General features: G+C 40.0%; 2 protein-coding genes across 2 annotated transcripts in view; both read right to left on the reverse strand.

The window, feature by feature from the left end:
- SLC25A31 (solute carrier family 25 member 31) overlaps nucleotides 1–2,051 on the reverse strand; it is a 44,029-nt gene extending 41,978 nt beyond the window's left edge. The window contains exon 1 of the mRNA XM_075544822.1: nucleotides 1,817–2,051. Coding sequence (XP_075400937.1) covers nucleotides 1,817–2,051 — 235 coding nt within the window. The remainder of the gene's footprint in view (nucleotides 1–1,816) is intronic.
- A 5,661-nt stretch (nucleotides 2,052–7,712) lies between these two features.
- Nucleotides 7,713–23,600, reverse strand: part of INTU (inturned planar cell polarity protein) — a 114,681-nt gene continuing 98,793 nt past the window's right edge. The window contains exons 13-16 of the mRNA XM_075543831.1: nucleotides 21,999–22,096; nucleotides 18,153–18,342; nucleotides 12,207–12,364; nucleotides 7,713–10,786 (exon numbers count right to left, since the gene is read on the reverse strand). Coding sequence (XP_075399946.1) covers nucleotides 10,675–10,786; nucleotides 12,207–12,364; nucleotides 18,153–18,342; nucleotides 21,999–22,096 — 558 coding nt within the window. The 3' untranslated portion in view covers nucleotides 7,713–10,674. The remainder of the gene's footprint in view (nucleotides 10,787–12,206; nucleotides 12,365–18,152; nucleotides 18,343–21,998; nucleotides 22,097–23,600) is intronic.

Raw genomic sequence — 23,600 nt, forward strand, 5'->3', positions numbered from 1 at the left:
CTGAAAAAATGAATGGGCTTGGGAGGACTGAAATATCTGAGCTTGGCTTCAAGACTGGCATTCTAAATTCACACTTTCGATTATGCTTTAAGATTCTAATTCTGCTCACAAATGTACAAATGTGTGTTGACACAATGGATGTAAGTATGGATTGTGATAAGAATTATACCAGCCTCCAATAAAATGATTTAAAAATTCTAATTCTGTTCTGGGATACCTTATATATCACACCAGGAAGTATTGTACCCACAATCCCAGAGAGAATGCTTTATGGGAGAATAACCTACCTGGGAGAATTCCTGGAGTGGTTATGCAAAGGGCTGCTAACTGCAAAGTCACCAGTTTGAAACCACCAGTGGCTCTGCAGAAGAACGACAGAGCTTTCTGCTCCCATAGAGTCTTGAAAACTCACAAGGGCAGTTCTAGCTGGTTCTGTAGGATTTGCTATGAGTTGGCATAGACTCGATGGCATTGAATTTGGTCTTTTGAGATTTTAACTTACCAAGGAGGAGCCCTGTTGGCAGAGTACTGCTGATCTCTGGGCTGCTGGTGGTGGTTTAAACCCAACATCTTCTCTGAGGGAGAAAGTTGAGGCTATCTGCTCTGCAGATTTACATCCTTCGAAACCCTATACAGAGTCACTGTGATACAAAATAGACTGGGTGGCAGTTTGTCCGTCTTTAACGAGTTGAAATTACAGATAGTGGGTCTGGTTTTATTATGGGTGGATTAAAGGTTTCTGATAAATTTACTCTCGCTTTAAAAGCATTCTGCAACCAGATGGCCTTCATTAGTTCACAAAGCTCTTTCATTACTTAATCTTTACAAGTACTTCAGTATTAATATGAATAATTACACATGAACAATTATCAAAAGTTATAGATACGATCAGTATTAATGGATTTCCCCCCTCAAACTCCAATATCATTGTCCAAGCTTGCAAGGGCACCCACCTAGTGGGTGAAACTACTGTTGATATCTGTAAATTTTGTTATTTTTGTGGTCATGAATAGTTTACATTCATTTTTATTTTAAAAGTAATGGTATTAACATATTATTTCTCTTGATTACTGAGTCTTTTGGTGCTTCCTTAAAATTTTGTGCAATATTAAATATTACTTAATACTATCCCACTCGATGGGATTGAACAGAATTGTGTGTGAATGGATATATTGGATTGTGTAAGATATAGCCCCAAACCCACAACTATTATGTTAAAAAAAAAAAGGAAAAAACCAGATAAACAGAAAACAAGGTTCCTGGGGGGTATGGTGGGGGAGGGATGGGACAAAGAAGAACTGCTAAGGAGTTCAAGAAGAAGGATGAAACGGATTGTGGTGGCAAGTGTACAATACTGCGTGATGTGACTGAATTAAATAAATACATTTAAAAAGTGAGTCCGTCGCTTGCATTAGCCTATGTATGCCCTAGTCTTCGAGCAGTTCTCAGGAATAAGTAGAACCTTCTTCTCACTAAATAGGCACCGAGGGTACTGGCAGGCGTCAATGCGTCCATCTTGGAACTCTTAAAATACACCATTTCCGCACTTCAGTATCTGAAAGCGCGTGCTACCATCTAACATAGCATCTCCCTCAAGCCCGAGAGGCCACCGCCTTGGGTTCCCCCGGGCGATTCCCTGTGCGCAGTGAAGAGCCATGGGGACGGTTACGGGTAGGCCTTCAAAGCCGCTGGAAAGCACAGCGCTTGGATTAAGAAGGCCTTTTTGAAGGTGGAGAACGAAACGCATCTCCGCCGGCCATGGCTCCCCGCCTCCCCGCCCCCACCGCGGAAAGCTGGCGCTCGGAGTCGTCGGTACCTTGCTCCCGAGGGATTCGCACCAGGCAGTCTATCATGCCTTTGTACTGCGCCTCGGGTTTGATCTGCTTGGACGACGCCTGCACCTGCAGCAGCAGCTTCACCCGCTCGATGGGCGCCACCGCGGTCTTGGACACAGCGGCAGCGACACCGCCCGCGAGCAGGTCCTTCCCGAAAGACTTGGGATCAAACAGCCGCGTGTCCTTTGACTTCTTCTTCCCAGGCTCACGATGCATGGTGGGCAACGAGCTTCAAAAACGTGAGCGCGCGAGGGCACCCGAAGGACCTCCGAAAACCGCTTCGCCGCTGACTGGCGGGAAAGAGGCGCGCAGGACGACACCGGCGCGCAAAGGCGGGAGAGTGGGAGGCTGCGAGAGCTGCGCAGGCGCGTCCAACGGCCTCCGCCTGACGTCGGCGTGCTGCACGTGACTGCCGGCCACGTGACTGCCGCGCGCAGGCGCGCAGGCACATCTCGCTGTGGGCGCTGGGAGCCCGGGAGCCTCGAGGAGGGCTCGGAGCCGTGGGTTCTAGCCAAACCGAGCGAATATGTATGAAGAAATTTAGCCGCAGAAAACAAGGGCACTACAGTGGCATTAAAGCAGTAGTGTGATATTAACCGAGGAAATAAATCCACCCAAACCAAAACCCACCGCCATCAACTCAATTCCAAGCCATTGTGAATTTACAGGATGCACAGCTGTCCCTTTCGCTTTGCAGGCCTATAAATCTTTAGTGGAACACGAAGTCTCATCTTTGGTCCTCCGAGCTGAACTGAGTAACTGAGTTTAACAGCAAATCAGCAGCCTAATTACCCGGGCTCGGCCTTAAAAATTTAAAAGCACAACCCCCTCCCTCTTTAAATGTGTAAAATTATCAATATAAATTATAGACAATTATCAATACAAATTAAATACAGACCACAGGGTAGTATGTGTAAATTATGCAATGAGGGTACAATTTCCTAACGTGATTTTAATGTATGTGAATGAGAATCAATAATCTATAGCAATGGTTCTCAAAATTTTTGGTTGGAGTCCTTTTCACCCATAAAATTATTGAAGACTATAAAGCAGCTTATGTTATCATATATGTCTATATAAATATATCTATATATTAAACAAATTTATTGTTATTGAATTGATCCTGACACACACACATACTATAGGGCTAACAATCAGCAAAACAGTAGAAAAAGTAAGAAGACAAATGACCACTTATAGTTACCATATGAGAAATTAAGACAATTTAAATATTAAGAATAATTATAAACACATTACCTGCTAAGTATTTAAAAATATAGCTTTTTCAAATCAAAGTTGAGTAGTATTGTTTCATATTTTTGAAACTATAGCTTAAAAGGCAGATTCACATAACTATCTGCACTCATTCTGTTGGAGAAGCTCATCAGGCAGCTTCTGGTGCAGTTTCAGGCATCAAAAACTCAGAACAAAAAATCATATCAAAGTGAATGAGGGGGAAGGTCAAGTGGAGACCCAAAACCCATCTGTAGACAATTGGACATCTCTTTACAAAAGGGTCACAGGAAGAGACGAGCCAGTCAGGGTGCTGCATAGCACTGATGAAATATACAATTTTTCTCTAGTTCTTTAATGCTTCCTCCCAATTCTACCTTAAAAATCTGGCTAGACCAGAGCATGTAAACTGGTACAGATAAGGGAATCCAGAGCGGATAAACCCCTCAGGACCAATAATGAAAGTAGCAATACCAGGAGGGTAAAGGGAAGATGGGGGGAGATAGAGGGAACTGATCACAATAATCTGTAATATAACGCCCTCCCAGAGGGATGGACAACAGAAAAGTGGGTGAAGGGAAACAGCAGCTGGTGTAAGACATGAAAAAAAAATATCAAGGGTTCATGAGGGAGGGTGGGGAAGTGAGATGATACCAAGGACTCAAGTAGAGAGCGTTGACAACGATGTCAACATATGTACAAATGTGCTCGACACAATGGATGGATGAATGGGTTGTGATAAGAGTTTATAAGCCCCCAATAAAATGATTTACAAAACAAAGAAACTCCTGTATACTCATGCAAGAATCAGAGTGAAAATGAAAAATATCTTATAAGAAAACTTTGTGTATGTATAGATAGTGTCTGAAAGAAATTTCCTGAAAGGGTCTGGGAATATAGGATAAGCCATGTACCTATCATCAGGGATATGTACCCTTAGGCCATACTTTGAAAATTTATCTGTAGACTTAACAGATTCAAGTTTAATTCTTTTTTATAAGAATTATCCGTAAATGTACATCTAACCTGCACACAATATCCTCCCCCACCTTTCTTTTAACAATGAAGCTGTCAAAAAGTATTGCTATAAAATCATAAAAACCTTTAGTAGATAAAAATATTCAAATATGAAGCTATTGTTTTTCAACATGTCCTCCAGCTATGTCTTTACACTTCTGAAGATAGCGATTCTCTCTAACCATGCCTGAAGATTCTACACTCATTTATTTACACCTCATCAAAATGCCATTTTCAGTATCCTTAAGGGACTCAAATCATGTTCTTTTGAAATGTTCTTTGGGTCTTAGGAGCAAAATGAAAAAAAAAAGTCTGCAGGGTCAAAATCCGACTGGCGGTAGATAGGAAAGCTTACTAAGGAAGTTCTCATGACAGCCCCTACCACCCTCAAAGGACGAGCAGGTGTGTTGTCATGCTGCGAAAAGATTTTAGTGTATTTTCCTGGACTATTCGTACCAATGAAGCTTTTTTCCCCTGAAATTTCTTCCCAATAAGCCCCTGTGCTCATCCTTTGTCCTTTGAGAAAATCTATAAAGAATACCTTTGGGAATCCCCCCAAACAATAGCCATAACCTTTAGAGTGATCTCCCTGCCTTGAATTTAACTGGCCTAGCATATCCCCTCAGAAGCCATTCTTGATTGGACCTATTTTTCAAGGCATTCCAAGGAGATGAAGACAAGCCTATTACGGAGGGGACTTGACTGCAGTCATTTACTGATGGCATGTTTAAACATGTTTTGTTTAGAACCTATCCAGGCATACATGAACTGGGACACTAGTAGTGACAAAGACGGGGAAAGCTGCCTGACGGATCTAACTCACGAGTCACCATATACCAGAAACTGGGAGGCTGGAGGCCATGAGTCTAACCACCCAGGACAGTTAGGTTTCAGCCAACCAAGTACAACTGCCTTTTTTCGAAACCCCTCAGCCAAGCTCAAGGGTCCCTGGCAGACATGTAAAAAGAGCTTCCCAGCTCTGGGCTGTCTCAGTACTTTGGCCCTATTGGTAGTGTAGACCCACTGGGGGGCCTGCGCCCAGTGTAGCTTGCCTTTCCTGCCCAATAAACCTGCTCGCCTGCTTCCTACCTGTCTGTTCGGTCTTTGCATTGCTGCCAGGCCAGGATTCGCTCAGAAAAGGGCTCACTGTACCCTATCAGAAGTAATATTTTCTGACTTATCCTCATGTATTTTGGAGATCTCTTTATTTAAATTAAAAAGTCAAAACGGTCCCATCAGTTGCTATCAAGTTGATCTGAATCACGGTTGACAATGTTGAGAACAGAGGTGCTCCATTGGATTTTCAAGGCTGAGACTTTTGGGAAACAGCCTGCCTGGCTTTTCTCCCAAGGTGCCCAGAATGGGCTCAAGCCACCAACTTTACAGGGAGTAGTCAGGCACTTCACTATCTGTGCCATTCAAGACTCCTGAACACTCTCTAGCACCAACCTCAAAACCCCAACTCCCCACCACAAAGTCCATTCCTATCCAGAGACCCTATGGACAGTTTCTGAGGCTTTGTAGATCTTTATGGGAACAGACAGTCTCATCTTTCTCGAATGGAGTGGCTGGTGGGTTTGATCCTGCTATTAGAGGCCAACACTTCTATAGTAGAATATATGTTCCTGGTTCCTATAAAGTTTGATGGTCTTTAAATAATAGAGACTCCATATTTTCATCTTGGTAGGATCTAGAAAACATCATCGTTAAAACATTCTGAAAATCTATGAGTTGTTACTGGCTTTTTAAAATTTAAGATTTTCTTATTAAAAGCATCTTGTAATACTTCTAATATTTATAACTAGTATAAAACAGAAAACAAAACCATTTAGGCCGATCAAGAATCATAATAATATATTCATCACTTCACATATAACCAGTTGCCACATCCTACTGGTTCTCCTTGGTGCTCCTGTCCTCTCCAAAGCTCTTTATTTGTCTCTTAACCAGGTTTTCAGGCTGCCTCCACTGTACTGTTGCTGTCAGGCTAATCTTTCTAAAGCAATCAAATTAATCATTATTTTTAGGTCTAAAAACTTGGTTGCCTCACTATGACTTTTCAAATCTATGACTCTAAAACCCTTACTTAAAATTCATTGTGAGTTCAAGAGACAATTGGCTTTTTATCAGCAAAAATCTGAAGAAATGAAAGGGTTCTGTACACACTGAAGCATTAACAAGCACACCATGAAAGATAAGGGAGGGGGTGGGGGTGGATGCGACTTGAGTCACACTCCAGATAAGCTGTCTTTTTAAGATGCCAAAAAGGTCAAAAGGAACCATCTGTTTCAGGGGACCATAATTTTTTTCTAAGGATAGAAAAACAGAGATTTCTGCTGCTACCCTGGAAAATTTCTTCCTTTCTTCTCCTCAAATGTAACTGACAATGTTGACAGTCGACCAGGATCACAGCGTATCATTATCTAATGTCATCAATCTCCTTTGTCAGGCATTGTTATAGACAGAAAAAAGTGAAAATGCCTTCTCTGAAATGTATTTTTAAAAACATGAAGAGCTCTGAATCATCTCAATTGACCAGTTGAAGGCATTTATTTTAATATACTGCATTGTATTTACTAATATAAGGCAAAGGATTCTAATGATTATCTGTTGATGATATAAGTATACAGTCTCAGTACATTCTCACTGTTCCCTCTGCTGTTTTTACAAGTCAGTATGGTTAGCTCCCTAATAAATGTAATTATGCGGTCACTTCATTGAACCTTTCTCTGGTCAGCTGTGGCAGTTACATAATCTCCTGTCAACTTGTGAAGGGGTGGAGTCTAGCCTGCCATGCTGGTCACAGCCAATGAGGCCTGTGTGTATGACTGGCTTTCTCCTGGGGGTTCTGGGAACTCCTATCTTACTCCCTGGAGGTGGGACACATTCTCTCTGCTTCGTCTTCCTGCTGACAAGACACATGGAGCTACGTGATGGAACCAGAGCTCTGGAGCTGGAGGAGCCCCATGGAGCCCCAAGCCAGCGCTGAGATGCTTCCACCACCACTGGATCCACAAGACTTTTCACTGACTGACTGGCCTGTGATCTTCCTTGAATTTGGTGTCATTGAATGTGTTGTATGAGACTGAAGAGGAATTTATAGACTGGTATCAGAGATATGGGTTAATATTGGACTTATGGACTTGATCTGGATTGGGATGTTTTCTCAATATACAATTGTTCTTTTAAATAAAGCTCTTTCTTATACACCTGAGTGTCTAGAAATGTTTCTCTAGTCAACCTTGACTAACACACTAGCCAACTACAAAGTCAACCTAACTCTACACTTTATAGCCTCTTTTCTTGTTTCATTCCAGTTTCCCCTTGGCATTTATCATATGCTTAATTAGCTTTTTTATGGCCTATCTGATTATCTGTGGTCTATAAGCTACCCAAGGGCACAACATTTTCGGCTATTTTGTTCATTTGCTATATCCCCAGTGCCCAGAACAGTGCTTGGCACACAGTGAAAATTTAAAAAAATATTTGTTAGATGAATACACGTAAAAGAAATACAACTACAAACCAATCTCCAAATCATCTTTATTAAAAACTATCCAGTAGTATAAAAATAGTTTCAATTACATTCAATATAGTAATACAACTCTGCAAATTAAAATAACCTCACAGTTTAGTGTATGAATTAAAGTACTAATAACATTTAATAAGTTATTTAAAATATCCAAAGTACAAATCCTTGTTTTAAAAAAGTGTTTAACCGGTTTAATGTTAAATAATTTTCCCCAGCTTCTTTCCAACATTATATACAGTACAGGAATGGGATAGCCTGACATCTTAGCTTTCAACAAATGGACACTGAATAAAAAAATAATAAATGTTAACACTTTGATAGCACTTAAATGTGCTAGGCACTATTTAGAGGGAATCTGCATATATAAACAAGTAATTGTTCACAATACTATTAAGAATGTTTGAAGAAGACAAATCTAGTAAGTTAATTTCCATCTTTTCCTGATTTGTATTAGGAATATTAAAAACAAACAAAAGACAGACTATATCTTGCCAGTATGCATTATCATCAACTGTCCAGGCCTGTGATACAGGTAAGAAACATTCTCTATAACTTCACAAAAGCAAAAAGCTGAAGACAGGAGAAACCCTCAAAGGTAATCTTTTGGGTGTGTTTTTCAGATCAAGATATATGATGGTAATAAGGCAGTACTTAATATATATATTTTAATGTTAGTTATACTGTCTTCAACACGCTGTAGTTTTTGGTGAAAGGGATCATTGCTAGATGCTTAAGAATGTTTCCATATCTGCCAAAGCATGCCTCAGAGTCATCTGCAATGTTAGCTCTTTTTACTTAATACACTGACAGGCACTCATTATTTAATAATTATATTAATCCACTGTTAGACCTGTTCACTTGGAAAAGTAGGAAGTTAACTACTTTAATATCTATTTCGAAATGAAAATCAAGGTAAAGTTTTGTTTATTTCTTAAAAACGTGATGTTTCTGCAATACAACTCCCATCTAGTGAATGATTTTCCATTTCCCCCAAAACCATTTTATTGGATCTAATACAGAAATGGCATGATTTTCCCTTTTAAAAGAGCATTAGGCTGTTTGGGGCATGTTGTCAGGAGACACCAGTCCCTGGAGAAAGACATCAGTCAATTGAGTAGTAGGGCAGAGAAAAAGAGGAAGGCTCTCAAGGAGATGGATGGACATCGTGCTGCGGCCAGGGGCTCGAGCACAGGAACAGGTGTGGGGGCGGCGCAGGACTGGGCAGCCGTTTGTTCTGTTGTGGACTGGGTCGCTGTAGGTTGGAACTGACTCAATGGCACCTACCAACAGTCCATTTTATCTTTTCTTATTTACTGCAGCGATAGTCTTAGGATTCTTTACTATTAGGAAAGTGTTTAGAGAGACTAAAATTTCAATGAAATGAAATCAAAATTGTCCATTGTGATAGAATCCCAAATTGTAGTTCAATCTGTTTAAAAATCAGAAGGGATCGATTACCTGGATTTTATTAATAATGCTCAGTATTAAAACGAGCTCAGAGTATTCTGGGGACACATCCATACATTTGAATACTATGAGCTTTTTTAAAAATACTTTTAAACAGAGTCTCTTAATACACACATATACATAAGCAGTCCTAAGAACACAGTCAATAGGCTATCATTTGACTTAATGGAATATTTCAAGTCATTTTCCCTAACACTTCAAGAATAAAGGTTTCTCGCCCTGACCCCAACAGCATTGTGGGTCAATGCTATAATTAAGGCCCACAGGTTACTTATGGACCAAGTATACAGAGATAAACATGGAAAAACCTGGATAAAAATTTTTTTTTAAGATGGTAACAAGGATAACAGTGCTTCTTTGAAGACCACATGACTACATGAAAGCACACACTGTATTTTGCAGTTAGTTCTGACAACGCTTGAGGGTCTCCCTTTGAGCCAGCAGAGATTGGAGACGGCCTGTTGAAAGTACTCGTAACTTGCATTCCAAATCTCTAAGTCCCGAAGAAGAGACAACCCAGTGTTGTACACTCTCTGGGGCGTCCAAGCCCTCTGGAAGACCTCTCAGGTAAATATCAGTGAAGAAGGCAGCACTTGTTAGGATCTTTTCTAAGTGTTTCCCTTTTAGAGAAACCCAATATTCAGTAATCTGCATTTATTAGGAAAAATTAGAATTTTACAAAAGGAAACTGCCAAAGTTTTCAGTGTTTTAAACATAATTTGATTAGAATTTTTTCACACAATTTTCCTAAAATTCATTAATTGTATAAAATATATATGGTTTACCTGAATGTATTTAAGAAAAAGAATGACAATGAAAAATCATGAATAAGCAGCTTAAGAAACATATCCAAGTCAAAATACAGCTTACTTAAACAGAGTGAAGGCAATCAGATATATATTTTTTAAGTTTAATTTGTATCCCCTTGCCCCATCCCACTTTGAGGTATCTAAGAAAAAATATTTGAGCTGCTAAGGAATGGAGACACAAGTGGGCAAAGAAAGTTTCAGAAAATTCAATGCAATCATCTTACTTTGGAACTTTTGAGCTCAGGGAGGTTAGAAGACTTGCTCGTGGTCACAGTGCTGATCAGTTACCTACCTGGCCACCTCCTCCCTCCCAATCTCATGATTCTTTCACCACTAGGTACAACAGTCATGAAAAAATATACAACAAATTGAGTAATTTTCCAAGTATTTCTTACATCAATTATATATAAAACACCTAACATTATTTCAAAGTAATCAATAAATTAGTTATAAGCCAAAATGGTCATAAATTAATGCCTTCTTCATATACTTCTGATCAAGTCTTTTTAAAAAAATCTCACAATATTACCGTATATACTTGTGTATAAACTGAGACTTTCAGCACATTTTTAATGCAGTCGTTGTGGTAAAATTAGGTGCTCTGGCTGATATTCGGGACGGCTTATACCTGAGTATATACGGTATTTAAGATTTAGTGTATTAAACAGAAACTACATCTCATCTGAAATATTTAATAATAACAGTGAAAAAGAGCTCAAACATCGATTTCGGCAGTTCCAAAATGGTTGCTCTGCTGCAGCTCTGCAGCAGGAACGCACAGCTACAAGGCTAAGCCAAAGAACATTTTGAAAGCCAGTTCCATGGCAATTTCTGTCACTGAGTCATGAAAACAGACGTACAGTTCCTGAGGTCTAGGGCGAAGAAAGAGTCTCCTGTAGAGGAAAAGGACATCATCTTAGAAACGAACCATCTCCACCACCACCCCGCAATTGATTTAATTCTGCTTCTGAAAGAATCCGGAGGCAATTTAAAAGTCATTAATCTAAATCCATGTGAAATTGACCTCGGTTTAATGTTAGATGAATTAATTTATAACTTAGATGAACTGGTTTTATTGTTCTGGAGTCTAAAAATCATATTTTCCAGTAATCATTACCATATCCTCAGTTGTTTCTACATTATATGTTTAGTCATTAAAGTCAACAGCATAACATAATTTTAAAGATATAAAGTTTGAACATTTTTATTGCCATTCACGGTTTTTAGGGATTTATATTTAAATATTAAATATAATTTACTATATCAATCATATTCATTATCTATAACTTAAATATAAATAATTACATGCCCATATAAACACATATATGAGGGCTGCCTAAAATAAACCGGAGAAAGCTCCGCTGGGCAGAGCTTTCCTAGGACGCCTTCCCACCCCCAAGGGAGCAAGAGTGGAATCGCAGATTTGACAAATGTACTAAGTGTAATGGATAGTACTTTGAAGGTGATAAAGTTGTTTTGTAAATATATATATATATATATGTAGCTTTGGGAAAAAATAAAATATAATTCTGTTTTTTTGGTACCCCCTTGTATATAAATCTCACTAAAAGTATATAAAATATTTCAGCATAAATCATATTTCTTCTGCTAGGTGTAAGATTTTTGAAAGCAATGATCACTTGCTTGAAGTTAAAGAAACGATCATTTCTTTATCTTGGTATTGGCCATATCACACACCCAGTCATACTCTGCCAAGCACAACTCCATTCATGAAGCTGTTATAAATTTATCAACTGACCATTATGTTCTAGATGCTCTTTACAGAAACAGATATTATTTTTGACTTAATGAAGCTGAGTGAAGAAAGACAATAAAGAGAGAAAATAAACATAAAGGGATGATCTAAGACCATCGCACACAGCAGGAAGACCAGAAGGGATCCCCCGGCGCCAGTGGAGCTGGTACCCAGGAACAGAGGCAGAGAGTGGCAGCTGACAGGGCAGAGTGGAGGAAGGGCAGAGGAGGCAGGGGCTGGCAGTCTGGGCGAAGGAGGGAAGAAAGGACGGGAGAAAAGGAACGCAATAAAGAGAGAAAATGAAGGAGGTAGGCAATAAAATAGGAATAAAATGGTAAGAATTTTTCATGTGTACGAATAAAATTTTGTAATATAATGGAATAACTTTTTAAAGTAGAAATATTTCAGGGGGATTTAAAGGAGGTATTTACCAAGTAAAATCTTAAATTTATTAAAATATTATGGTTAGGTTAATAACTCCATTCGTACGTTTTACACTTGTTTCCGTCACTACTTTCCGGACAGTTCCGTTTGAAAAACACTTCGCTCCTACTTACCCTACGACCCAGTAGGCCATGACCGGCGGTGTTTTTCTCTGATTGGTCCAGTTTTCAGGCGAGCACTCAAACAACACACCGTGCTCTCTCACGGGGTTAAGGGAAGACACTGACTTTGGAGAATCGGAACGATCGCGTCCAGTTAGTGCTTTCTTGTTCTGTAAATTGATAAGTACTATGGAGATATTACTAGTATTATTTCAAAGATATTTTCACATCTACAAGGAGACTTCAAAGAGTTCTGGGAAACATTCCATGATCTTTTACTTCTGCTTTGGCAGGAGCAGACCACGGACGGATGGGAACCGATGGGTAATAAGAGGGCCATGGGCAGGGCTGCTTTATTCATTGCGGGGGCATGTTTGCATGAGGATCAGACACCCATGGCATAGAACTCAGAAGCAAAACCATGACACATTAGCTCGGAGAAGGAAACATGCTGTCTTACAACCACAGGGGACTCAGCACGAGGAGGCAGTGCAGGTCAGCCGCCTTCTTTGTTTGGGGCTCCCTGGCCAAATAGGGGGCTAATCATGTAATAGCTGAGTTTCTCAACGTGATAAGCACCCAGGATTACTAGAACTGGAAAGCATGTATTCACTGTTTTACAAGGAAAATTGGGAGAGCCTATTAAAAAGAAAAACTTCCTTCATTCTAATCTGATTAGATGCTCAAACTTCTAACCAAGGAATAATTCAGCTATTAAGAGCTGATTAAATTATAAAATATTTTCATTTTTAATTAGTTCCACTATTTTTTAAATCATGTATTATCCATTGTAACCACTGTGTCTAGTTCTGAAGATTTCATAAGGGCTGGGCCAAACATCAATCTCAATGTTCTCTGCACTCGTGATTCTTCTTTTTGGATGTGCCTCTCTTTGTTCCTCTCTTTGGATGTGCCAGGAAGCACCAGAAGTTCTCTCAGGGAGGATGAGGCAGTAGTTTCAGTGCTGCATGAGGGGTCCTAAGTGCTCTTGGGACTCTATAATCGTAGGAGTGTTTAACTTACAGTAGGCATCTTATGCAATGAGTGGAATTGGCAAATCTCTGAAGTATACTGTTTCAGTGCACACATGGTAACACTGATGTCTTCATACATGTTCTCAGACATTGTCGCTCTCTGATGAAAGCCGTCTTGACATCTTCAATTAGGTCACTATTATTTTTTCTGACTTAGGTTGTTGTTAGGTACCACGGACACAGTTTCCACTCATAGGGACTCTAGGCACAACAGAACGAAACATCGAGCACCCTGCCCAATCCTCACAATTGTTGTTCGAGCCCAGGGTGGAAGCGACTGGGTCGGTCAATCTTGTCAAGGGTCTTCCTCGTCTTTTGTTGCTCCTCCACTATATTAAGTATGATGTCCTTCTCCAGGGACTGGTCTCTCCCGACAAGGTGTCCAAACTACATGAGACAAAGTCTCATCATCTGACTTTTTCTTTTGATAGTTTTATTGGCATAAAATTCACATAAAAATTTAATAGTTCACTCATGTGGTATTCACCTAATCTGGTGTCAATTTCAGGATTAAGAGTGTAGGGGTGGAGTCTAGGTTGTCAGTCTAGAGATAGCTAATGAGACTTCTGTGTGGGCATGGCCTTCTCCTAAGAATTCTGGGAAATGTGGTACTTCCTCCTTGGAGGCAGAAGACACACTCGCTCTCTGCTACTCCCTGGGAGACATTACAGAAGACGAGCCACATGGATGCAACCAGACCTTGGCAGCTGGAGAAGCCACAGAGAGACCCCTGCCAGCGCTGAGATGCTTCCAACGCCACTGGATCCAAAGACTTTCTACCCACTGACTTGTGATTGTCCTGCATTTGACTTCATTGCATGTGCTTTATGAGTCTGAAGAGGACTTTATAGATTGGTACAGGACATATGGGCTAATATCAGACTTATGGCCTTGGACTAGACTGGGTTAGGATGTTTTCTTAATGTAAAATTGCTGTTGTATATAAACCTTTTCCTTATACATGTGTTTTTTTCTAGTCTACCCATTTTTTTCTCTAGTCTACCCATACTAACACAACTCATATTAAGAAAAGCTAAAACACACAAAAATAACACTGACAAAACTAAACAGAGAAAAAGCTCATTCACAATGACAGCAGAAAAATTTTAAAATAGCCTTATTCAATACTTGTCAACATGAAGAGGTTACTGAAGATATGGGCACTATAGAAATGTGCGGTGAAAAAAGCAGATGATGCCCACTATCAGAAAGAATACCATGTGGGGTCTTAAAGACTCATTTTAAACCAGTCACCATTTAAGTGAGATTTCAACTAAGTCCACACACAAAAAGCACGCCAGCCTGTGTGATTGAAGGATAGGGAATAATAAAATCCAACTAGGAAGGAGGGAACAGTATCAGATCTTCAATTTTGAACACCTGGTTTGCAAAAAGTAAGTCCAATTGCAAGTCCATTAACCCCTAAGGATCAAGCCTTCATTGAATCCCCTTTGACCATAGTACAGAGAGAGAGCATTGTGAAGATGATTATGGCAGATGTCTTAGGTTAAACTATAACACCCTATCATTCCCCCTTTTGACTCATCCTGGCTTTAAAAAAACACTGGCTGTACTTCTTCCATGACCGATTTGTTTGTTCTTTGGCAGGTCATGATACTTTCACTACTCTTTGCCAGCACTGTATTTCAAGTGCAGATACTTGAGTTATTCCTTCAGAACCAGGACCTCTGGATTCAATTTCCCTGATGCACATTTTAACCACCATGGGCCCCTTAGGGTAATATGTTTTCATGAGTGTTTTAAGGTTACAAGTAAAAACCTTTTCGACATGCAAATCTTTTTATGTGTGTGTGTGTGCGTGTGTGTGACCACCTTGGGACACTACTTGTGAACATTCAAACCATAGTCTTCAGGTTTCATCCAGAGTAATTGGGCCCCACATGAAGTTGGCACAACATGCACACCCTCTGAATGTGTGGACCTTGGAATTGTGAACCTATTCATATATTGGAGTTTGCTCATTTCCTTTCAAAGTTGCTTTTCTAATAAGTATGATGTCAATCTTTTGTCCGATACCACATCCTGATACCTTATCTGATACTTTTCTCATGTGTCTCTTTCAAGACTGGCATATGTTTTTTGTATGCAGGCTCTCTGTTTATAGTTGTGTATCCTATGTGCTCATAAAGCAGATTTATCATCATCTTGGAGTGCTCAATAATCATTTGAAATGTCAACTTGTGGAGCAGACTTCTTCAATAAAAGTGTCCCTTGAGTCTCCCTGGGATCATTTTGTTAACAGCCTTACGTTAGTATTTACATTCTGTTATATTAGCAGTTTATAGGTCTGTCCTCCCCAGTAGATTATGAGATTTTCCTAGGGCAGAGGAAATAGCTATTCATTTTTGTAATTTGAACAAAGCAGTGCCAGGCACATGTTGTCATTGTTAGAAGACATTGTAACATCAGCACCTGACTTACGGGGACCCACGCATAATCTGAAGAAACATTTGGCACTCTTGTCCCATCCCTATGATCGGTGTGGTCTGAACTACTGTAATTCATTGGTTTTCCACTGGTTGAGTTTCAGAAGTCGTTCTCTATGCCTTTCTTCCTACTCTGTCTTAGTTTAGAAGCGTCACCAAAACCTGTCTCGGAACATAGCAATACACAAGTCCCTACAGACAGGGGGCGACTGTACATGAAGCACACTGGCAGAGAATTGAACCTGGGACGTCTGCATGGAAGGCAAGACTGCTGTTACCATGTTGCTAAACTCTTCATTTCCCATTGATAAAGGGAGAGCCAAACAATGACTCATTTGGAACAACAGACTTTTTTACAAAGCTCAGGCCCAAAACAAATAACCTGTGTCTGACCAATCAATAAAACCCTTTGGCTGATCCTCCAAATATATATCCTGGATCCAAGACACCATCATCTTGTTCTACTCTTATAACTCTTTAAGTCTATGGTCCTTTCTTTCCCCAAACCAAGACAACTCATGTCCCTTCCTTTGTCAATCTCCTCCAGAATGAAGTCTATAAGGGTCTATAAGGTCATGGTATGACCCGGTCTCCCACCTTTGTGATCTCATGTCCTGCGTCCTCCCCACTCAGTCCACACCAATGCACTTTGAGACTCCCGCTCCTGGGAGTATAGCTTCCAGATAGAACCTGCCTTCAGAGTCTCACTTCCTTCAGCTCTCTGCTACTTGACATAATGAGAGGGGTTTTTGAAAATAGTAATCTCCACTTGTCATCCTTACCCTGTTTTACTATTCTTTTGACACTCAATCTACATGATACATTGTGTTATTTGCTATTTTTTTGTCTTCCTACATTAAAAGATAGAGTTCATGGAGGCAAGGATCGTCTTGTTTGGTGGTGTATGGATTAGGTGCTGGACCACTAACTACTAGGCCTAAGGTTCAACAGCCGCTCCATGAGAGAACTTCGTTGTTATGAGTCAAAGTTGACTATGGCAGTGATTTGGTTTTTTGGTCTATATCTACAGCACCAGTGTCTGCCACATAGTAGGCACTTCAATATTTAATACTGGGAAAGCTAATTTATATCGCTAAACATTGTCATTCTTTTAGAATCTGCCAGTAATGTCAAACAGGGATGGAGATGTATAAAAACCCAGAGCACACTGGGGTATATTTTGCTGAAAATTAATTTATTTATTAATAAAGAAGAAATCCTGTAAGACAGATAATTTTATTTCTGTGAGTCATAAGAAATGATATACTGTATACACTTGTGTATAAGCCAAGTTTTTCAGCATATTTTTATGCAGTTTTTGTAACAAAATTAGATGCCTCCGCTGATATGTGGGTCAGCTTATACTCAAGCATATGCAGTAATTTTTCCTGCTCAATTTTATGGCTGAGGAAACAGGAGTCAAGGCTGAACCCACAATTCTTTAGTGTTGTTCACATGACTCTTTTCAAACTTTAATCTCACTCTTCACAAATTTGATATCCTGAATACACATATTACTATATACATTATACTTGTCTCCAGAGTTTATTTGTCTATAAAGGTTTAACCAGTCACAAGTACAGTAATTTCCAAGAAATTAATGTCTATCTGTCCCTGTCATTACAATATAATTGATATTTGATTTGCCTACAGAATCCCTACTTATACAGCAGGTACAATTTTAAATGAAACTTCATCCTGGATTGAAAAAAATTCCCACCAATCACGTGGCAAAGAACATTTTGGCAACAGTAATATATCTGTTGTTGGATCTTAACTCAGTTATATTCCAAGATTCTCTATGTCGCTGGCTGAATTCTTAAAAGAACTGTCAGTTACTGTAGGAACCAGCTGGGAGATATTAGTGATTAAATACTGGTAGAGTCACAAATATCAACTATGGGAAGTTAATTTATAGCACAAACTTCTGTACTTGTTTTAAAATTAAAAGATCAATGTATTGGAGGTTCTTACAACTCTTATAACAATCCATACTGTGCTCAAATTTTTCTAGGGGTCTTCCATTTCCTGACAAAGCCTTGATGGAGAAGTAGTTAAGTGCTAGGCTGCTAACCAAAAGGTCATCGGTTCAAAACCACCAGTGGCTCTGCAGGAGAAAGGTTTGACAATCTGCTTTCACATGATGACAGCCTTGGAAACCCTGTGGACAGTTCTACTCGGTGCTAGAGGGTCACGATGAGCGGGGACTGACTTGACAGCAATGTCTGCTTCTCAACCCCCCCATTTCTGGAAACATTAACCCAGAACATTATGCAATGCGGTACTATGAAACAGTTCTAAAGTTAAGTACTGTGAGTATAATCCTTTTGGCATCCAAGTTAGACTGGGCAACTGAGAACAGGCTTAATTAAAGGGAAATAATAATTCTTAGAACATATTGGCTAAAGAACTAGAGAGAATGTTCAGAGATCTGGAAACAAAACTGTCAGAAAGCAGTATTTATAGAAGTGCCTTACCTCTTCCACCAACGCCTGTTGGAAAACTGCACGGATGGAAAGACAACACTGATGGAAATTCCTTATGAGCTGAGGGTGGACAGAGCTACTAAGTTGTGCCACCTCTTCATACGTAGGAGTAATAAGAATCCCTTGCATTGTTTCTAAAGCGACATAGTGGAAAAGTGTGTTCTCAGGACCAGATGTCAATCTTGAGGAGACAAAAAAAGAATAAAGTAAACATGATATTTTGAATTTTGTTGTTTTAGTAAACTTTCATCTACAATCTGATATTACTAGTGAAATCAGGGAAGGGAAACTGGACCGTAAATTTAATTGAAGGTGAAGTGCAGGCTAGGGCAGTATGAATTCTCCTCAGGGAGCCAAATGCGACATGTTTCGCAAGGATAAATAAATACCAATTCATCTGCAAGTCACTTCATCCTCAGCTTTGGAGACCTATGGAGGTTGTGCTACTCTCTATAATAGGGTCTTTATGAGTCAGAATGGATTTACTGGCAACATTTTTTATGATCAGAAAAAATTCCTCCCTTTTTTCTGGCCTTCAGCTTTCTTGAGGCCAGGGAAAGGGTGGAAAGGCAAGTACCTACAAATTCACACACTCTTCTCATTCGAGAAATGGACAGAACAGAAATTATTCTTTAAAAAGGAGCCAGTAATGATATTCCTTATGGTTGGGTGTGGGGGACGAGTGTTGAATCAAAGTTTTGTTATCTGAGTTATAAACAACACAGCGAGCAAGTTTATTTACTAAAAACCATAAACTCACGCAGTGTATATTAAGAGAAAGTTTAAAATCCTCAAACAAGCAGTTACCCAACAGAAAGATAAGAGATTTGTACAAAAGCATATTTCTTCTTCAGAAAAAGGGCACTTGTGCAGTGGTACATGGAATCAGGGTAGCTCAGGTTAGGCCAGGAGCTGGAAGGCGACTACAGTAAGCTAGGTGAGAATAAAATGGGTGCAGGAACTAGGGGGAATATCACTAAGGCTTAGACTGATCCAAAAACCATTAGGATCCAGAATGGATAGGACTTGGCTTCTGAATAAAACATGTCATACATATTATTTTAAATATCACATATTTCACAAAAACACGTACATCCAAATCATTAAGTGTCTTATGTCATGCTTTTAAAATTAACTACACAGCATGAACATCCTCCATACTAAAAACAGTAATAAAGATACTACGTTAACACCTTTAAAATAGGAGAGCCCATAATTCAAATCAGAAGCAAATTTATATATTTGAACCACTGCCCTGGAGAAAAGCTTCCTTTGCTAGAGATAGGGTGAAACAGATATAAACCATTATCTTCATTTAGCAATAAAATGAAGATAAATGCAGAGCAGCAGTGCAGTGAAGTGAAATTACTCAGTTTGGCTCTTCTACTCAGTCTCTGCAAATCCCAACAGATGACTGATGGAGCACGCAAACAGGGTGTATGAGACTAACATGAGGAGACGGGTCAGGTCTGCTATTCCACTAGGTATAAAGTGAGCCAACCATCCCCAAAGAGGAACAGAGCCTCTCACGATCACCAAGAATAAAGATTCACAAGAGCCTGTGAGGAGAAGTGGAGTGGTGAGAGCATAAGACGGAGCTGATGAGCGTGGAGGAACGCACGAAAAGAGAGGGTTACAGGGCTGGCCCCAACCAAAGTCTAACTGACCCCCCCCAGTAATATGTTGACTGAGCACAACACTAAACCTACAGGTTGGGGAGAGGACCCACCATGCCACGCCCACACGGAAGCAGACAGGCAGGACGAAGACAAAGGGACAGTGGGTCTGGACCCCGTGCTGGCACACCAGGCTCTTAGGAAACATCCTTGCGGGGAGCTGCTGGGACATAGGGCTGTGGGACCGGCAACAGTTTGTGTCATGCTGTCCCCTTACTGGAGCAGACTGCACCAGAGGACAATTCTGGGGTCACATGGAGGGGAGATAGTATGGTCTGAACCCCCCACTGCTGGGAAAACCAAGAGGGGAACATAACAGATCAGCACCTGGAGGAAAGCAAAGCTGTGAAGCCTCTGGAGAGCCCCCAAAATGGACTTCAGGCCGGGAGGGGCAGCTCCTGGTGTTCCCCCATGACCAGTGGGGAGATAGTCATGAAGGTGAGCCAACAGACCTGGAATTATGTATATATTTTCCTCCTTTTCTTATTTCAAGCTTTTGTTTTCTTTTTGTTTGGTCTAAGTCATGGTCAATTTGCCTACTTACATAAGATAGGCATGAGAAGGATGCCCGAGGAAAAAGCAGTGGGATTGACTCCCCCCGGGGGAATTGGAGGGAGAAGGTGGTGGGGGAAGGGTACAGGGAGCAGGCAGTGCCATAGACAGGGGAACAACTAGGGATTTGAATCAACAATGAGTAGATAGAGATCCTGAGGGTGTCAGAGCAACAGCAAACTAGCTAAGAGGAAGTACTAAGAGGTATTACTAAGGGAAAGTGATGGTGGGGCAGGAGGAAGGTAAAAGGAAACAGAAGAAGGACCTAGGAAGCAAAGCAATAGATAGAAGCATAAGCACAGATCTGTCCATATATAAATACAATAACCCCACAAAAATAGAGGTATTGGCTTATGTACATATACTTATACGGAAATACACTAGGGTCATAGACAGACTTAGGGCCTCTGCTCATACCCTCCTTCAATACAAGAACACTTTGTTCTAAAAAAAAATCAGCATTCTGAGATGCTCATCCTCCCAACACAATTGCTGAAGACAAAATGAGTGCATAAGCAAATGTGGTGAAGAAGGCATACGTTGCCCAGCTATTAAAAGATAGAGCAAAGGCTCAATATAAAGTAAATTTTAAAAAATTATGGTGGCAACATATGTGCAAATGTGCTTGATACAACTGATGTATGGATTGTTATAAGAGCTATGAGAGTCCTCAATAAAATGATCTTTTAATGACTAAATAAATAACCTTTAACATAAAAAAAATTAAACATGCAAAAGGGTGGTTTGCTACAGAAGAAAGCTAAAAATGGACTTTGATACTCTGAAATATTACTCTGTACAACCATTGGTCTCTCCCTGCACAGAGCAAGGAGATGTGAAGAAAATAAAAGGTGCATGGAAACAATTAGTCCAAGGATTAATGGACCACATAAACCCCACTTCCCCATTCCTGAGACCAGAGGAATTAGATGGTGCCCGGTTCCCACTACAAAGTGCCCTGAAAGTATCACAAGAGAAGGTCCTGGGAAAAGTGGGAGTAAAGTTGTGGAATGGAATTCTAAAAAAACACCACCATTCAGGGCTGGAATGGAATTTTCTCTTGTGACCCAGCTTTCAGGCAAAGAACAGACCAGTGTACAAGGCCAAGAACACCAGGGAAGTCCATGCTGCTTAGAGTAACTTGTGAGATCAAAAGAGCAGCACTGGCCCAGAGGCAAAGTTCTGAAGGCAAGACGGGATAGTGAGGAAGGAGGAACTAATGAAAATGGGAAATAGGGATGAAGTGGAGGAGTGTTGTTAAATGTGGGTGCAATGACATAAAACAAAATGTGTGTGAGTTGTTGAATGAAAAGCTGATTTGTTCTGTAAACTTTCATCCAAATCACAGGAAGAAGTCTTTGAAAAAATAAAAATTATTTTTCTTTTGATATTGAAATGTTTATATGTTCATGTTCCTAAATGTGTAATGAAAAGCATTTGATAAATGGAATAAACAATGCTTTTAATACCCATGATATATCACAATTATAAATAGTGAATAAACTAAGCATTTTTTTAAAATTTTACTTTCACATTGCAATACTCCCTTAAGGGCAAAGAAAGAAAAAGAGTCTAAATGTAAAAAGAATATGATGAGGAAATTGCTTACTTCACTGTGTTATATATTTCACGTTCTTTTTCTGATAGCTCCTTTTTCAAGTTCCCCAAAAGAAATGGATTTGGAAGAGTAGACTTCTTTTTAGTGACCTGTAAAATATGGTAAAGGATATTAGTACCTGACTGCCTATCTATATGTGGAAGCAAACAGCAGAGTTTAAGTTAAAAATCCATGTAAGAGAATGACTTGCTCTTTTGCAATGTTTTCTTTAAGTATTTTCTATGGTAATTTGTGCCTTTTGGCATATCTTCTGCTAATAGTGAGCCCAGAAGCATGTTACAGAGAGGATGCTTCTCTCTGAAAACACACCAGAGTCATTAGCAAGCTATTACTAAGTTTTGTCACAATCATGTATGCATACTTGTCTCCCTCCTTAGACACTTCACATACTTAAGGACAGGGATTGTGCTTTATCCTTTAAATCTCTTTTGTGTAGCATGTCCCTTGCTTCCTAGTAGGTACACAATCAACATTTGTTAAGTGGTTGAATTTTCTTTTGGTAACTTTTTATTGTGAACTGGGTGAAGGATTACATAGATCATCAGTTTTACATTAAAAAACTCATACACAGTTTGCTTCATCTCATTCATTGCGATTCTCTCAGTGCAACTCCACTCATCCAACCTCGTATTTCCAGCCTCCATTTCTCTCCTATTCCTTCTGAACTTTGACACCGGGGAAATGCTGCCCTCCTGATGGCCGATGGTTGATTATCCTACAGTGTGCATACACTCTAGTTATCGTTCCCCTTGTAGACCTGTTCTATTCCACATTTGAGTCCTGTTCACATTTTTCTCCCACTCTATGCAGTTCCTTCTAATGTGATCCTTTTCATAGAAGTTGGGCACCGTCTAGTTCTCCTGGTCTCATGGTTGCAGAGGCTAGGGTTTGTGTGGCCCATTAGTTTATTGGACTTTGTTTCTATATGAATTTTGATGTTCATCACTCTTAGTTGTTCACGAGATTTTAAGAACCCAGTTTCTGCTAACCAAAGTAGGATATAGAGCAGTGTTTCCCAAAGTGGACGATGCCACCTTCTGGGGGTCCTGGGATGATCCAGGGGGCTGCTGCAAAAGCGATACCTACATCTTATCTTGAATTATAGGCTAATGTACAAAAGTTTTTAATTGACAGAGAGGTGCTGAGTTAATTGTTTTTTGTGAAAGAGGGGAGGTGGGTCAAATAAATGGGGACCCTATGATGCAGAGCATTATCTTTGGGAACTATGTTATGCTAATTGACCTTGGAGTGCCTGGAGACTACAGTCCTAATCCCTGGTCTCAGCGACCCACTCCTTCAAGGTACCTGGCCTGGCTAGGAAGTTTCCATAATTTTGTCCGCTGTCTGCTCCACCACATTTATGGATTTATCTTCAACAAAGGTCAATACACATATACAAATATTCTCTGTTAAACCTTCACATCTTGAATCTTTGAGTAGAGACAAAAGGCCTTCAATAATTTAGTCCATAACTGGATTAATAATCACCTAGGGACCTGTCAGGGGAGCTTGTGGGGCTCATGAGTACAAGAAAGAAGAAAATGGTCTTGAATTGACTGTGGTGGTGATGGCACAACTCTTCTCCATAGATGG

Source organism: Tenrec ecaudatus, chromosome 3 (genome assembly GCF_050624435.1).
Source record: "Tenrec ecaudatus isolate mTenEca1 chromosome 3, mTenEca1.hap1, whole genome shotgun sequence".
Classification (NCBI taxonomy): Eukaryota; Metazoa; Chordata; class Mammalia; order Afrosoricida; family Tenrecidae; genus Tenrec; species Tenrec ecaudatus.